Source organism: Aedes aegypti, chromosome 3 (assembly GCF_002204515.2).
Source record: "Aedes aegypti strain LVP_AGWG chromosome 3, AaegL5.0 Primary Assembly, whole genome shotgun sequence".
Classification (NCBI taxonomy): domain Eukaryota; kingdom Metazoa; phylum Arthropoda; class Insecta; order Diptera; family Culicidae; genus Aedes; species Aedes aegypti.
Window position 1 is genome coordinate 145,116,718 of NC_035109.1, and position 17,332 is coordinate 145,134,049.

The 17,332-nt window shown below is 36.3% G+C and overlaps 1 protein-coding gene across 1 annotated transcript; it reads right to left on the reverse strand.

The window, feature by feature from the left end:
* Positions 1–3: 3 nt before the first annotated feature.
* Positions 4–14,875, reverse strand: LOC5575994 (modular serine protease). The gene is made up of 5 exons (XM_021851694.1): positions 14,375–14,875; positions 2,432–2,729; positions 1,840–2,369; positions 919–1,782; positions 4–252 (listed from the first exon to the last, which is right to left on the reverse strand). The coding sequence occupies exons 1-5, from the start codon at positions 14,466–14,468 to the stop codon at positions 41–43; spliced, it is 1,998 nt and encodes a 665-aa protein (XP_021707386.1). The 5' UTR covers positions 14,469–14,875; the 3' UTR covers positions 4–40.
* Positions 14,876–17,332: the final 2,457 nt, after the last annotated feature.

A 17,332-nucleotide genomic window follows, 5' to 3' on the forward strand; every position in this document is an offset into this window, starting at 1 on the left:
AAGTCACTGTGTAAATCATTCATTTATTTCTATCACTGCCTCATATCACAGGGAATCGACTTTCGGCATCCAGGATCATCGGAATGTAGTTCTGCACCTCGGTGAACGCAACGTACTTGGTGTTGTCGCAACTGCCGCTGGCAGATCGGGGTGCCGAGCTGACGACACCGTACAGGAAGTATACGGTTTCTCCGGATATTTCCTTGGCAAGGGCAAAACCACCGCCGCTGTCACCCTGGCAAACACTAGTTCCTGTGGAAGAAAAGTTACAGATGGGCGTTTAATTTCTTGGATCAATTGTTAAAAAAGTGGATGATCGGGGGATCGTAAATTGAATCCGGCGATGAAACGAGTGAATTTAATTCGTTCAACAAGATTTTGCCTTCAGGAGTTTTTGAAATTGATACTTGCAAATTCCAATTGATTATAACACGGCGTACCAAGAATTACATTTTTGCGTCTTAAGGATTACATTATGTGTCTATAGTGGAATTTGGGTCGCTGAATTTGAAGCCGTCCTCAGAAATGTTCCTGTACGTCACAATTTTTAGCTTTAGGTCGCAAAAGTTGTATTAAACACTGGTTTGATTATACTTTACTTTTCTAAACCATCGAAACATAAATTTTGAGCGTAAACTTTGTTGATATGTATTGTTATACGCATAAAGTTTGAATTGTGTAGAAAATCAAGCAATTAAATTGCCATACAAGCTGGCAAACTTGCATGCAAGTTGGCTGCAATAATCAAATTCTTGATTTTTAACAGCTAATATCTCAAAAACCAGACGTGCTATGATATTTATGAAAACGGCAGTTGATTTTGCAACACTTAATTAAGTAAATTGTAATATTTTGGTGCTTGAGCAACAAAACGTGTTTCGCAGTTATCTATGTTCTGCATGAACTGTTAATAGTTACCTGTTTTTGGTTCTCCAGCGCAGAATTTATCCCCAGTCAAAAACGGTCGATATGACACCGGTGAAAAATCCCGACACGTATAGTAATCCACAGTTGGAATGTCCACTACCTTCAAGTTGGGGCTCAGTTCACCCCCGGAAACAGTCAATCCCCAGCCAGCAACTCGACCCAAACTGTTCGGTTTGATTCGCTTTTCACTCTCAGTCCGCAAGTCCCTCTCCAAACAAATCGGCCTTACGTACGATTTGAACACAATGAAATCGCTCAACACTATTATGGCAATGTCCAGATTGTAGTATCCGGAAAAGTCTTGGTACTGTGGCTGCGCAATGAGCTCCCGCACTCGCAGAATTTGTGCCGGAAGAGACTCGACTGCGTTTAACTGCCGTCGATATTTTCCTGCGGTTACAATGAACGAACGAAGATCATGGAACGACGTAACGTCCCAGAAGCAGTGCGCCGCGGATACTACTAAACGTTCCGTAAGGATTGTACCACCGCAAATATATTGCCAATCTTCTGATCGAAGATCTTCGATGGTGTCTGTTTCCAGATTTCGATATATTCCAGTATGCCATGGGACCTCCGTTATGGTGGCATTTCGACCTCCAATAATGTATGCTTCAGCATCTGGCGTTGGTGTTCCACAGGTGGGCTCACATCGAAACACTGAACTGTCCCAAGAACCGTCGATACACGTAAGAGTTTCATTGATCGGACCCAACGGTTTCTGATAACCAACTTTGCAATCGATCCTTACTTTGGTCGTTGGAGGGAGTGGTCTTTTGCAGGTAATCTGCTTTCGCTGATATTCACAAATCGGCTGAACGGTTATACCGTTGATGGGGACTTCCGAACAGTAACCTAAGGTATAAGAGAAATTAGTTATCTTAGTTATAGGTGTTCACATAAGAAACTTACGTTCACAAATTGGAAAGGGATCCAACCATTCCCCGTCTAGACAGATATTGCTAGCCGTTCCTTTAATGGTAAATTTATCATCGCAAACAACGAAGACAGAGTTGAAGTTTTCGATGTATTCCCCAGTACCGATCAGAACGTTTTGAGCAGTTTCATCCAGCACTATTCGTCCATTCGCTGGTTGTGCGGGCACCGTACAGGATCCAACAGGACCTCGAATAATTGGTGCCGAGGTGGTCGTTGTCGTAGTTGTGGTCGTAGAGCTTACCGTTTTGGGCGTGGTGGATGGGAATGGCTTTCCACAAAGTATCTCATCCTCATCGGAGCCATCTCTGCAGTCCACGACGCCATCACACTTCGAATAGCCACCAATGCACGCTCCGTAGCTACAGCGGAACGAGAACGATGGACAAAATACGAGACTGCAGATTCTCTGCTGTTCATCCGATTCGTCATCACAGTCCGTTCGACCATCGCAAACCCCATCACTTGGGATGCACTGCCCGGATTGACATTGAAACTCGGTGTTTCTGGAAGTGTATAGTTCCAATTAGACATACAATACTCTTTACCACATCTAATTCATACTTACGAGCAATTTCCAGAGGTGATCAACGCGTCACTATATCCAGGACAATGTAGGTGTTCATCGGAGCTATCGGCGCATTCCTTGATGCCATTACACATGGCATTTCCGTCGACACAACCTCCGTACTGGCAGCGAAACGCATAACTGGGACACCGAATGAACGCACAAGCCTTGGACGTTTCGTCCGATTTGTCCTTGCAGTCCACTACGCCATCGCATAACTGGTGCGACTCAATGCACTGGCCACTGTCGCATTTCCACTCGTAATAGTTGCACACTTTTCGTCGGTCTCGAAAGAATGCTGCAATTAGAATAGAATGATAAAAAAATGTTATAATAATCATAGGAGAAGGTATCGATCGTGATTTATATTATTTTTTATGGCTATAGCGGTCATGCGACTCAAAGGTAAAGGAAGTCTATAGAAGATTTGTGCAAATGATGAAAATGAATAGGTGAATAGGCGTCGCAAGGGAGCGACAAGATTGAAATTTAATTAGGTGGTAAAAATTGAGCAAGCCATTTTAAAGTCAGTTAGCATCGAAGCGTACGGATATGACTTGTTGTTCATGAATCCGGCAACGGATTTTTTTCCGTGTGTATTCGAATCCTGGTCGATCCAAGACCTTCTTCTTCTTCTTCTTCTTGGTATTAACGTCCCCAATGGGACAGAGCCTGCTTCTCAGCTTAGTGTTCTTAAGAGCACTTCCACAGTTATTAACTGAGAGCTTTCTATGCCAAAGTTGCCATTTTCGCATTCGTATATCGTGTGGCAGGTACGATTTTACTCTATGCCCTGGGAAGTCAAGGAAATTTCCATTACGAAAAGATCCTGGACCGACCGGTCTTGTCTTTTTATCTCTGACTTCCAATCGGACAGCTTTTCCTCCCGAAGCAATTGGAATACATACACCACTGTATGAAGTAAAAAGCATGACTATTCAGAAAGAAATTTTCGAAATACTTCGTTATCACATGACATAACGCAGGAATATTGTTTTAAAATTCTTTTATGAGAACAATTTAAAATTTATTACATAGATTTAATCAGCAAATTCTCCAAGTATCTTTCCATGATTATGAAATTCTTCTGAGATTTTTCTAGAAATCGCAGAAAAAAAGTTACAAGGTTCTTTATCGATAGGTATTTTCCGGGATTATGACAGGAACAAATATAGGACAAAAACTCTTAACGTTTGAATGTTTGACGAAATGCAGAATGGTTCGAAATATAGTTGCAGAATAATGAAAACAACATTTTACCTTCTCTTCAGAGAGCTTTCTTTGCGTAAGTTGCCATTTTTGTATTCGTATATCGTGTGGCAGACACGGCGATACTTGATGTCCTGAGAATATAGCAAAGCCATGCTGAAGGTGTCTGGGTTCGATTCCCGGTCGGTCCAGGATCTTTTCGTAATGGAAATTTCCTTGACTTCCCTGGGCATAAAGTATCATCGTACCTGCCACACGATATACGAATGCGAAAAATGACAACTTAGGCAAAGAAAGCTCTCAGTTAATAAGTGTGGAAGTGCTCTTAGAACACTACGCTGAGAAGCTGGCTCTGTCCCAGTGGGGATGTTAATCCCTAGAAGAAGAATTCCTTGATAAAAATTGGAAATAGTTCCTGAAAAAAATACTTAAAAATCATGGTAACACCTGGAAAAATTCTTCCTGGAATATACGGAGGAATCTTTTCAGGAACTTGTGGAAAATTCTGTAAAGGATTTTTAGATAAATTTTTGCAGGAAGCTTTGTGAAAATTCTTGTACAAATGTTTGCAAAAACAAAAAAATCTTGTTAGAACACCTGAAGTAATTCAAGAAAGCATTTAAAAGGTCTAGCAGGAATATATGGAGAAATCACACAGCTTGTTAGAGATTTTAGAGAAATCATCGGAGAAATCCCTGAAGAAACCCCAGAATCACATAAAATGCATAGGGAAATTACTGGAGAAATTCCTGAAAGAACTCTGCAACGAATCAACAGAAAAAAATCGAGAAATATTCCACGTCAAGATTTCTTGAAACTTAGTTTGGAGGAATACTGGGAGAACTGTTTGTAGTGATTTATTGGTCATTTTTGAAACAGTTTGCGCATGGTAGCATAGTGGGTGCAGGTCATTAAGCCGAATGTCGTTAGGCCGAAAGGCATTCGGCCTAACGGGATAGAACCATATGGTTGATTTTAAGACAAAAACATGCATTCGAGAAATGAAGGATATCCTTGAGATTGCTGTAGTGGTGAAGGAGAGAAAGAACCTCTAAAAAATGTTACATTTTTTTCTTGATAGAATTCCTGAAGAAATTTTCAGAAGAAGTGTCAGCAGTTTTTGAAAACTATTTACGTATAAATTAATAGGGAAATCCATACAAAGACTCTGGAACATTCCTTGAAGGATTTGACATAGAAAATAGCGAATAAATGGTGAGAGCTGATGAGGCATCCTAGGCAGAAGTCAAGTCAAGTCAAGAAATCTGTAAAAGTATACCTGATTAATTTCTTGTCGGAATCTCTGCAAACAACATTCGGTAGAATTCGTGAAGAAACTTCTGGAAAAAATATTTGGAATTTATGATGATTTTCATATAAAAGACTTCACACATGAGTTCCTCGATGTTCAAAAGCAAATATCGTATATTCAGGAAATCTATGGCAGAAGCCTTGAAGAGATTCCTGGAAGATTCCCTAGAGGCAGTTATAGAGTAATTTTTGTGGCAATACGTGGAGATTTCTTTTCATGTTGTTGGAAGTATTCCTGCAGAATTTGCAAAAAGATGGATAAATTCAGATTGTGTTATAGGCGATTATTGAAGGCATCTCAAAAATAATTCACGAAGGAAGATCTGAATAAAAAATGCACGAAGCCTGGAATAGTCTTAAACAATTCTACGAGGAATTCCTTAAAGAATTCATAGTGTAATCTTTTAGAATCTTGAAGAAAATAATTGAACGCCAGGAGTAAAACCCTCTGAGGAATTTGTCAATCTATGTGTGAAACAATTCATTGAGGAATCACTGGCTCAAGAACAACAAGGTGGTAATGATGGTATTGAGGATGGGCCCGAGGAGGTTGGCCGCCCATCTGCACCAGCTTATTGTGATAATTTGTGAAACGGAACAGCTACCGGAGGAGTGAAAGAAAGGGGTTATGTATCCTATTTACAAAAAGGACCACAAACTAGAATGTTAAAACTATCATACGATCCCGGATTATCTTCTGTCGTCTATAGCACATAAGTTTGTGGGAAGCTATTAAGTTGGTTTCATCAACAGCTGCCCGACGATGGGCCAAGTCTTCACTGCATGGCAAATCCTCCAGAAGCATTGAATACATTCCAACCTCTTTTTACGACCGGTTTTTCATGAATGAAATTAATATTTAGGATCGGTTTTATAAATGCTCAATATCTTAAAAGGTCATCGAAACAGAGGGACATGATGTTCAGCAAAATTGTTCAGTAGATAAAGGGCTAACATGATGTGGGCACTAAGATGCAGAATTCTGCCACCAAGCGGCCCTAGTTGGCAGCGACATTTTGTTTTATTTTATCTCAGGATCCTGAATACTCAAAAAATTGCGTCTTCGTCAAAGTTTAATGAACAACTAGTCAGTAACTATCATTGTTCGAGCCATGCAATTCGAGATTTTGCCACCAGGTGGTGCAAGTAAGCATAAATTTCTGTTTTAAGAATATCTCAGGATCCAGATCACTTTGAAATATGGGGTGTTTGTCCAAGTTGTTCAGCAGATAAATAAGAGGCAATCTCTATTTGAGCCATAATACTCGAGTTTAACCAGCAGGTGGCACTAGTCAGCAAACAAATTTTATTTCGTATTTATCTCAGGATCATGACTATGCAAAAAGGTGGCGTTTTCGGTAGAAATGTTCAGTTATTATTATTATTATTATTTATTTAATCAAAAATTTTGAAAGAGGGAAAAACCCCTTTGAGTGATTTCTTTTAGGAAATCTTTCTCAAGGAGGCACAAAACCTCTTTATCTTTTCACAAAACGTTATAAAACACACTTAAAAACTAAAGGCTCACACGGTAACGAACCATAACAGAGCCATTGTCTTGAAAGGGACATCAATTAGGTATGGAATAAGGGCATCAATTCAGTCAATTCAGTCGAATAAAAACCAGTCAGGGAACGAAGCACAACCTTATTGATATCTGAAAACAAATTGAAAAGAAAAAAGCAACAACGAAGTATCAAACAAAATACAAGATTTCATTCAAGAAATTGAACAATAATTTTAAAATTGGATAACATTTTGCACCTAGTATGTCACGCACAGACACAGGAACTGAGATTCCAAAATTAGTTATACTGGTCATTAATTTGTTTCTTGGAGAAATATATTTGTCGCAATGAAATACTATATGATCAATGTCTTCATAGGATTTCCCACAATCGCACAAATTAGAATCTTTGATGTTGATATGATACAAATGGCTGTTGCAAGTATAATGATTTGACATTAACCTCGAAAATGAACAAATAAAATTTCTACTAACTGACATATTTTTAAACCATGGAATGTGACTTGCTTTAGGACAAATCGAATGGCACCAACGTCCTTTATCACTAGAGTTCCAACAATTTTGCCAATTGGAAAGAGATATTTTTTTAAATTTTGAATAATATTCAGAAGGCGAAATATTACGATTGAAAATTACGCCACGATTCACACCTAATTTAGCTAAAGAATCAGCCTGTTCATTTCCATAAATATTACAATGAGCCGGGACTCATACGAATTTTATGACGAATCCTTGAGAGTTGAGATCAAGTTTGTAAATTATCTTTATTTTAGTCATGCTCACTGGTGCCACTAGGTGGCTAATTTTGAATTAATTGACCTGAGAATGATAGTCCTTAACTTACTAACTAATTTTTCTGAAGACACCATTTTTCTAAGTGATCATGCTTCCGCTATCAGAAAAATAAAAAATCTATGATCACTAACGCTGTCTAGGGGCAAAACCTCGAATTTCTTGGTTCAAATAATGAGAGACTTTGAGCTACTGAACAACTTTTCCGAAGAAACTACCTTTCTAATTGATCAGATTCCTGAATCATCGGATAAACAAAAATTTAGACCTCTCTATACCACCTGATGACAAAGTTTTGAATCAACTAGCTCGAAAAATAATAACCCTTGACTTACTGAAAAACTCTGTAGAAGACGCCATCTTTCTAAGCTGGTAGGATCCTGAGATACCGGTAAACCAAAAAGTTCACATACACTAGCGTCACACAATGGGCCAGAAATCAAAATTTCGCGACAAAATTCCAAACACTTCAAAATTAGCAAAAATGAACCTAAAAGTATTACAAACATATGAAAATATGAAAAAGTCGTGTTTAGGACGACAAAAAAGCATTTTTAATTGAATAGAGAATGTTTGTAAGCATTATAAACTTTTGTATATAATTGAAGCAAATTTTAATTTTATATTACAAAATACATAGTACATTTAAAAAAATATCGCTCACACATTTCAAAGAATTTTCAAGATACAAATTCTATAGGGCAATGTTTTCGCTGTACATGACCTACGTAAAAGCCATAAAATCATTTTAGAGTCAGAGAAGCATTGTCCAAAATGGAACAATTTTAGATAAATTACATATTTGTAAATGCTATGCTACTTTCAAAGGTAGTAATTTCACAATGCAACGCTTCAATTCCAATCAATTTCACTCTCAAGACATTATGGTCAGAAATACTTAAGCTGTAATGGAGACCTTACAAGACCTTGAAAAGAAGATATGTTGAAATATCAGAGCATCCGGTTTACACCAGCATTTGGACTTCATTATATTTTTACGTGCAGGAAATTCTCATATGAGAATGATACATTTTTGCCCAGATCTCGTATATGATTGATTTTAAATTGAAATAAATCAAGCAGAATTCCTGATGTCTCATTTGATCTCAACGAAACTAGATAATTCATTTATGTAGAATTTAATAGTTCATATGCTTCAACTACTTACATTCTCTCGACAACATCACGCTCAAATTATCGATATTTCTGATAGCAATTTAAAAGAATCCCAACATTTTAGTTTCAATTTGCTTCATTGATGACCTTTGATCTGGCCGTTTGATGCTGTCTTTTTGTTTTTATTTTCTTTTAATGTTTTACACTACACGTTTTTAGTTTTGCCACATAAGAATACATAAATAGTTCAGTGAATTGCTTGATTTTTTTCATAATCTATTAGGGAATGTCTGTGAGGAAATATTAATTCACTCTTGTGAACCATCATATTAAAAAAAATAACGGGCAAATTTGCTATGTTACTAGGATAGGTGTACTAGTTATGGCCATAGTGGTTCCCTATTAGGCCATATGTGAAATTTCAATGACTTTCACATTTTAAATCTTTTTGAATGTTTCAACATCAATATAAATCCTATATCTTACTGCTAAAACTCACATAACTTTTCAAAATGTGGAGACATTCAAGTTATTTTGTATGGCGAAATAGGGAACCACTATGGCCATAACTGGTACACCTACCCTACTTGATTTTTTGAACGTTTGTAATATATTATACCAATGATTGAAAATATAACCCACAGGACGCCTTTTTAAACTGAAGTCATTGCGCTCTGTATAAAACGAAGACATACGGCAATTCCAGTCGGATCATATTTCTTTAAAAGTCTGTTATCTGTACCTGGAGGATGTCCAAAAATCACGCATAAATCATTTTTTTGAGAGCCTCCAATCGATTTCTCCGTTATAGCTTTATCATCTCATGTTAAACTTAGCCTCGAAGGAAATTCAAAAAAAGGAGATGCCAGTGTTGCATTTGAACGCGTTCAAATGCAACACTGGCATCTACGGTTGTAAAGTTAATAAATCGAGACATAACCTTATGTCCGCCTAAATATACTTTCTGGATTAGTATGCATGCATAGACACCGCTTGAAGTTACTTCAGAAGTTCCACTACTGTCATCTCCAGAGTTACTAGGAACTATAATTTAACTTTAAATAAAACAAAAAAAAATTAATTACTGCTGATTTCACTTAGTGGGAGATGTCTCAGTTCCGAGCAGCTGATAAATTCATAATTCCAAAATTATTAGTTTCATGCAGGCTTGTTATCCATATATGATACATATGATGATTTCTATTGCGTGCAAGTTCCGATTTGAAAACACAAAAACGAATTTTGTTATTGCATTTCAATGATGTATTTTAGTGTCATACAGGACTTAACCTACAAATGTCTCGAATTCTCAAAATTTGTGCACCATGGAATGTTTTTTTTTCAGGAATAGTAAATTATTACCAATTCAAAGCATTTGCAACATTTACATGAGTAATTTGAGCTTTACTGAGCCTGCAAGATGCCAATCAAAAAACGCATCCATACAAGGGTTTCATTACCAGTAGTACTGGTACCGAATATACTTGTATCGGTATCGAGAATGTTCTAGTACCGGTATTTTCTGTATCAAAATATTTCTCATAGATTTCACATATTAGTAGATTTCACATTTGTCGAATGTAACAAAGGAGTTTGAAAAAAAAATACCCAAAAATATCTAAAATTGTTAAAAAGATGTTAAAACAATATTCTGGAAAATAATTTAAGCTTCAAATTAATGCGGTATTAGAATCATAATCTCACATTTTTGAAATGGTGCTTGCATAATTTTGGCGGTAAAATCTGGAAACTATTCAGAACTAATTAAATAGTCATTGTGTAAAAATTGCAGGACATGATTCAACATGATGTATGTAACGTGCCAAACTTTTGGGTCACCTGAGACGCATGCAAATAGTTTTGGGTCATTTAGTATAACATTCTATAGAGTTTTGTGCATGTTTGAGTGATCCCAATATTTTGCACAATACATCGAACTGTTATATTTATTTTGAATAGTTTTTACAGCTATATTTATTTTGAATAGTTGATAGAATTTCCCATAAAAAATATGGCAAGTGTCTTTCGAAGAATTTAAAATTACGATCGTAATGACGTACATGACCAAATTTTGGTCAATCCAATGGTGAGAATATCAGCCATGTTATTTCAGTGTAACTTTTGGAATTGTAACAACTTTAAGTAAAAATTAAGTAAACACGATTCAATGTTTGTTTTTGACAAAATAGGGTAACCAATATATTTTGGACCCCTATATATTTTGGACCCCTATATATTTTGGACCCCCAGGGCCATTTTCCTGGAAATTTCCCAGTTTTAATCGAAAGACCAACTCAATTCGCATGCCATTTGGAAAGATAGGATTATTCCGCATTTGCATCAACCGTTTATACATAGACTAAGTGTTTATTTCATCTGAAATTAATTAAATTTAATCTGTTCATTCATGCAACCGTTACAACACGTTACACACAGAAATTGAAGCCGTCAGAAATTTTTCAAATCTAGAAAGATTCGCGAATCAGGCGAAAGTGACAAAATGTACACAATTTAAGAAAATATAGCGTTGAAATTGTAGCTCGATTGTCTATTCACTGCACTTGAACTTTTCCCCTATCGATAATTTAACTATTCAAAAAACGCAAATTTGTAGAAGACGAAACTTCACCTCATGCCAAACCACACACTTTATTGATTACGCCTGTGTTTTTGTTTAACAAAGTGATGGGCGCATCTGAAATCGAAATCAAAACACGGCGAGAGTAAACGGCGACACTGCAAACAAAAAATAAACAAGGCGTACATGGTGGGCTTACTTGGAACCAGAAGGTAAACACGGCGCAAAAGTAATGGGCGACACTGAAAATAATATCGATTACAGGCTCATAACATTGGGCGATACTGGAATTCTCGAGTACGTTTTAGGCGAAACCTATAAAGATATTTTGAGTACGAAATAGCTAGGGGAATTGTAGGAGATGTGTGTGGTATTAATGAGGATTTTAAAACTAGGTTTATGAAATGTGTATTAAAGTGAAAAGGTTAAAGTTTGAGTATATTTTATCCAATTGGGATTTGAAATTGCACATGAGAATTTCATTGATCATTTTCTCATTGTTATTGATTTGTCAGATAGGCCCTTATCGCGAATCCCTCTCGAAATGTAAACAAAAACTTATTTCATATTTCTAAACTAAAAGCGAAGAATTTCATCGGTTTTCCATTGTTAATCGATTGATTAGACTATGGGCAAGCATATTATACAACCAGTGTCGTGGACTTTGTCGCCAAACGATAAAAAATGCCGGTGGTCCAAAATATATACTTTGAGGGTCCAAAACGTATTGGTGTGTCCAAAATAATGAAAAACAGTGCATCACAATTCAATTATTTTAGACGTTTTTTGGATCCTACATTACTGTATGAGCATTTTTATCTCGTAGAGGAAGTTTTTCTCTACATTTTGGCATATTATGTGACTTGGTTACGCTGTGCAATTAATTAATTGGAACAAAAAACTAAAATCACTTCCTTAAGGGGTCCAAAATACAACCGTTACCCTAACTTTGAAGTAAGATTAATTCATTGCCTTTTGAATTAGTCATCGAGACTTTGTTTTAGGAGGTGATTTCAAACTTTTGCACGGAGTTTAAATGATGAAAAAATAACAGACTCTTTCAGATTCTGGGCTACCTATGATTTACGTAAGAGCTACGTGAAAAGTGCGATGGAAAAAAATCATGTGAAAACGTAACAATGACGTTTGGATTATTTTGAGTGTAAGTTACGATGAAGCCCAAGCAGGACAGTTCGGTTTTGCGTCGTCCGATAGATTTTGCTCACGGTTTCGCGCGTGTTTTCGTCGCCGGAGAATTTTTTCCTTGTTTTGGAGCGTCTTGCTGGGTAGGTATTTGGGAAGGCCCAAGCAAGACGGTTTGTTTTCGGGACGCCAAGAAGTTTTGCTGTCAGTGTCAGTTTTGTGTTCAGTCAAGGATGGATTACCAACTGGTGAGTTCGTTTCATGTTAGTGATAACACATTTTTTCTTGAAAGCGTAACTTTTATGTAATATTAAAACAAACTTTGTATGGTTCGTCACTATAAGAGTCGGCATTATGCTTTTTTCTTATACAATTTCAATATACATATATTTTTCTCTTTTTGACATTATTAAAAATTATCTTTTGAATTGTTCGACATTGTGAATGTTGACGTATTTTTAAAACTTCTACCATATCGAGACAAAATGCACAGTAATACTCATATGTAATTTTCAAACAAACTATGTATGGTTCGTCACTACAAGTGTCGGCATTATTCCTGTTTCATATAATTTAAAATATTTACATGTAATTTTCAGTTTTCGTCATTAATAAAAACGTCTTACAGATGTTGACGTATTTTTTAAAGCTTCTATCAAAAACTTCTCGAGACAAAAATACAAAACTAGCTTTAAATATAAGTCGTATATTTCCCCCTTGTCCATGGATCGCATCACCGACCAGAGGTGACTCCCTGATCTTTTCCTCCCTCACTAATAAACACCCTTCCCGTGGTGATTGTGGAGATGCAGAGGTATTCTCGGTCTCTAGAAGCAACAATCATTACACCCTAACATTCCTTCCCCTTCCCAACTGACTGTAAGGACTTGGCCGGCGCCGTTATTGATCAATAATATTAGATCTGCTAAAATTGCACTTCGAGAGTAAGCGGAAACTCCCATCCCTTATTCATTTGGATCGTAGTGCAATTCTTACCAGTTCCGATCAATCACGGAGTAGCAACCATTGACATGTACACTACAGTCAGTCTATGCTATGCTATGCTAAAATAAAAACAGACTCTTTGAATGATATTGTTCGGAAAGCTCGTTCTTCTTATTTTACATGTATATTTGATACTATGAAGAACGAATGAATTTTGATACACTTTTTTATAAATTATAATGATATCATGAAACAAATCTAGCTGACAAAAATTGGAAGATATGCGGTGCTGGATCAAACTAGTAGTTTGTCTACATTTACTTCAACTTTGGTGCAAAATACATTCATACTTTTAAGTTGTTGTTGTTTCATATTCGAAATCAATATTAATTGAGTTCAAAGTTTCAGGCGATATGTCAATTTTATATCTGTTTTGAAACATCTCAACTTTTTCAAAAAGATGTGCATAGTTTTTGAATGTGTCATTCTACCCAAACATTGCTCTTAACAAAAGTTTTCTTTTCTTGAACATCATCTTGATTTCACACAATTTCTGCATTCTTCAGCGATTTTTGGTATTTGGTGTGCCCCTTATGTTTTTTTAAATTATTTTTCATTAATTCTAAATGAATTTTTACCAAAAAATTGCTTAGGAAATCCGCACAAAATCTCTAGCAATTCCATTTACACTTAATGGACATAACACTGACCTAAAGGTATTTATACTTTTTTCATCCTACCATTATCTCTGCAAGAGATTTCCTTAGCGTACAAAGTTTTCTACATATTTTTACGACGATTCTGTTGAAAATTCTCCGGCTTTGGACTTCTTTTGAACTTCTTCACAGTATCAATTTAATGGTATGCCCACTGGCATATACGGCTCTATACGCTAAAGCCCACCACTCTCTTTGAAGATCAGTGTTTGCTTAAATAAGAATACACAGATGAAATATGAAGTACCCCATTGATCAGTCTGTGTTTACTGTGAATTCATTAACAGGTAATAGTGCAGTTAGCATGCTGATGCATAAATGAATTCACACGGGAATCCCCATCAAATGCGTAACGTCTCTCCCCCAGCTAGGCTCGTCGTGGTTCCGTTCCAACCAAACTCTAATGCATCTGACCTAATCACAAAAATGGTTTCATACAGACGAAACACCGTTGTTTTGCTTTTTTTTGTGATAACATTATCACTGTTTCCGTTTGAATTAGAAGTTCACTTTGAATTCAGCATCCAGCTCAAATCAATTTACTAGGAATATTTTCTCATTCACGGTGAAAATCCCCTGAACCAGAAACACACAATACTACTCACAACTAATTTGCTGCATCGAAGGCGTAATTAACGTTGCGAAGATCCAGATCAGTGCAATGCATTTCCACGCTGGTCGACTATTTAGTATCCACATTGAACACCCGTTGTTTCCCAACTGCGCTTCGTATGAACGAAAAAAAAGCTTCCGACTCAACCACAGCAAATCACAACACTGAAGACGATTGTCATCCTCATAATTCGGCCGTTGATCAGTCTGGTCTTGTGTATTACGAAGAACTCTGACTTCAATCCAAGGGATGATCCCGAAGAAGATGAGGAAGAACCTGTTTTTCAGATAGGACGCCGCTCGACGAATTGTTCGTAGCAGATGTGCTTTTTGAGTCGTTGCTCGAGGTTCGTTCGAATGCGTGCGAACTTTGTGAACTTGAACACTAAACTGATTAGAATAGGCATTACTGGAGTGAGTGCCTCTTGTACGTTTTGCGTGTTTATGACGTCACTTTTCGTTGGTTTGGATGCACTTTGTGAGAATTGGACGATGAGTCTCTGATGATAAACCACTACCGCACAGTGGGCACTGCCGGGTTTGTTAATGGTCTTATTTTGAAGCCACTTAAATAGAATGCCCAAAAGAAGCATTTCGAGTGAAAAAGTGATCTCAGGAAGTCTGTTTTACATTTCCCCTAATTAGCTGTTTAGTGAATAATATCGTACAAAATGATTCAAAACTGGGTGTACTGTTTTCTAAAATTTAATAAAAAGTTCCCAATTTTGTTTTGTGCGTCATGTTGTATAAAAAGCGGTTAATTTAATACAAATTTTCCATTCATAAGTCTTAGAGATACTAAAATATATTCTACAATTTTACATTTTTAATTTGTTCAATAATCGTAGAATTTAACAGCTGCAAAAAGATTCATCGATTAAAATAGCGTAGCTAACTTCATAACGTTGATGTCATGTAATGCTGAATCTTGGTGGGGGTCCATTATGATATACAGTGATAAATTGATGTAGGGAAATTTATAAGAATTGAATCCTCATCATGCCAAAAACTTTTTTTTTTCTATGGGTATCAGTGTAGACAGACTCACACTTAAAATTCAATCAATACGCTCAAACCCATTAGAGATCTGCTTCGCAAATCTCATGCTTGAGATTTTGATGCGAAATCACTCAATCAACTCAAACCGTAAAATACGATTCAGTCGCAAAACCCGTCAAAAACTCGTGAAACCCGAATGTTGTTGTTCACGTTAGAAAGGATTACTATTATTTTACCAGACAAGCAAAAATTTATTGCCATGTTTGAGTAAACCGTGGAAATACGAGACAATGAGTCAAAAAGGTGAGCCAACTCATCCATTATTTTTTGATTGCTGAGTTGCGTGATTGACAACTCACGCATGAAAAATTTCAAGCGTGAGTTATGAGAAATTGAGTTTTTAACAACACTGATTATTGATGACGATGAAAGTTCATAGTGTTTCCCAGTTGAACCATTCATTTGGTTCAAAATTGAAATATTTGGATCGTTGTAAGAACAGTTGTAAATGATACATCACGAATAACCTATAGTTTTAACCGGTCCCACTATATATGTGAAAAGTTTTTCATAAGCTTTGATTTTTAACTATAGAACCAAAACAATTATATTAGCAGGTATCAGTTCATAACATAGTGAAAATAGTAACGTAACAGACGTTGAATTTTGAAGAAAAATTCTGTATTTCTAAGAAAAAAATAAGATATACGATTTACCTACTGCAATAATAGAACAATGCGGTTAGATAGAACAGGACGGTTCAAACTTAAAAAAAGTTTAATAACCAATCTCAAAATCCTTGAAGAAATTTAAGAAATTCGTAGGATGGTTCTTTAAGAAATTCTTGGATAACTGCAGATAATCTACAGACACATTTCAGCGTAACGCGACACTACGAGGAATCGATTTTCATTAACAAATTAGGCCTATTCTCGGAAATATGCCTTGTGACCATGTGAATAAACAGGTGTAAAATTTCGAATTTTGAATGCACTTGTTATTGTGACCTTCATTTTGAAATTTAACACTGTAATTATGGTAAATAAAAAAATGCATTTTGTAACGCAACACAATCGTTGAAATGCACTTATTCAAACAACACTGTATTATCGCTTATATATGCTCTGATATATGTTTTTCAGAGGCATCGCGTTCCCAAATCAACCACCTGTGCAACAAAAAGAAATATTTTTTTAATAGGGTAATAACGCCTTTATTAACGGTAAATTGACGATTAAGTGTATTTTGCACGATTCAGCTACAAAACATATCAGAAATAACGAAATGCATCAATGTGCAACTATGCATTCTTGCATTTATTAAAATAACTGCAGTGTTCGATTTTTTTAAAATATATTGGTACGTCTTACTTGACATGAAAATGTTATTAGCTGCATATTAATGTCGTACATTCAGGCAAATGGACTATCGATAAACATAGGAACCCCTTATGAAAATTCGCCACAAGAAATCGGATTGAAATTCATAAATTTGCCTTATGAAACCAGAATTTGAAAACAAAAAACGTTTTTCGCGGCAACCTGGAACCGAACCAAGAACCTTGCGATAGATAGGCCCGAGCATACACACGCGCCTATCGACGCCTTGATCGGGAGTGATGCTAAAACGATACATAAAGCGTTCGTATTGCAATAATAGTTCCACCTTTTATAAGGCAAAATGTATGAAATTCGATAGTCCAGTTCGCTGCGTGTATATCCGGCAGAAATTAAAAAAAAAAACACTATTTTTAAATATAATTTTCTTGGTTCCCAGGCATTGCAACTAATATCACGGTGTCTTTTTCATGTAACTTTATAACAAAATAATTGGCATGTCTCAAATTTGGACCAATGAAAGACAAGACCTTCCTCTTTCATTTGCTGCTAAAATGAAAATAATCCATCGGCGGGTCTAGTGCAATTTTTTTTTTTGAAATTTTGTTGTTTGTA

Excerpts from the sequence above, each read along its gene's own strand:
- LOC5575994 (XM_021851694.1), bottom strand. The coding sequence starts at position 14,468 with ATGTGGATACTAAATAGTCGACCAGCGTGGAAATGCATTGCACTGATC. Across the intron at positions 2,370-2,431 it reads ATCACCTCTGGAAATTGCTC|AAACACCGAGTTTCAATGTC; the intron begins GTAAGTATGAAT and ends ATACACTTCCAG. Across the intron at positions 253-918 it reads CGCTGGAGAACCAAAAACAG|GAACTAGTGTTTGCCAGGGT; the intron begins GTAACTATTAAC and ends TTTCTTCCACAG.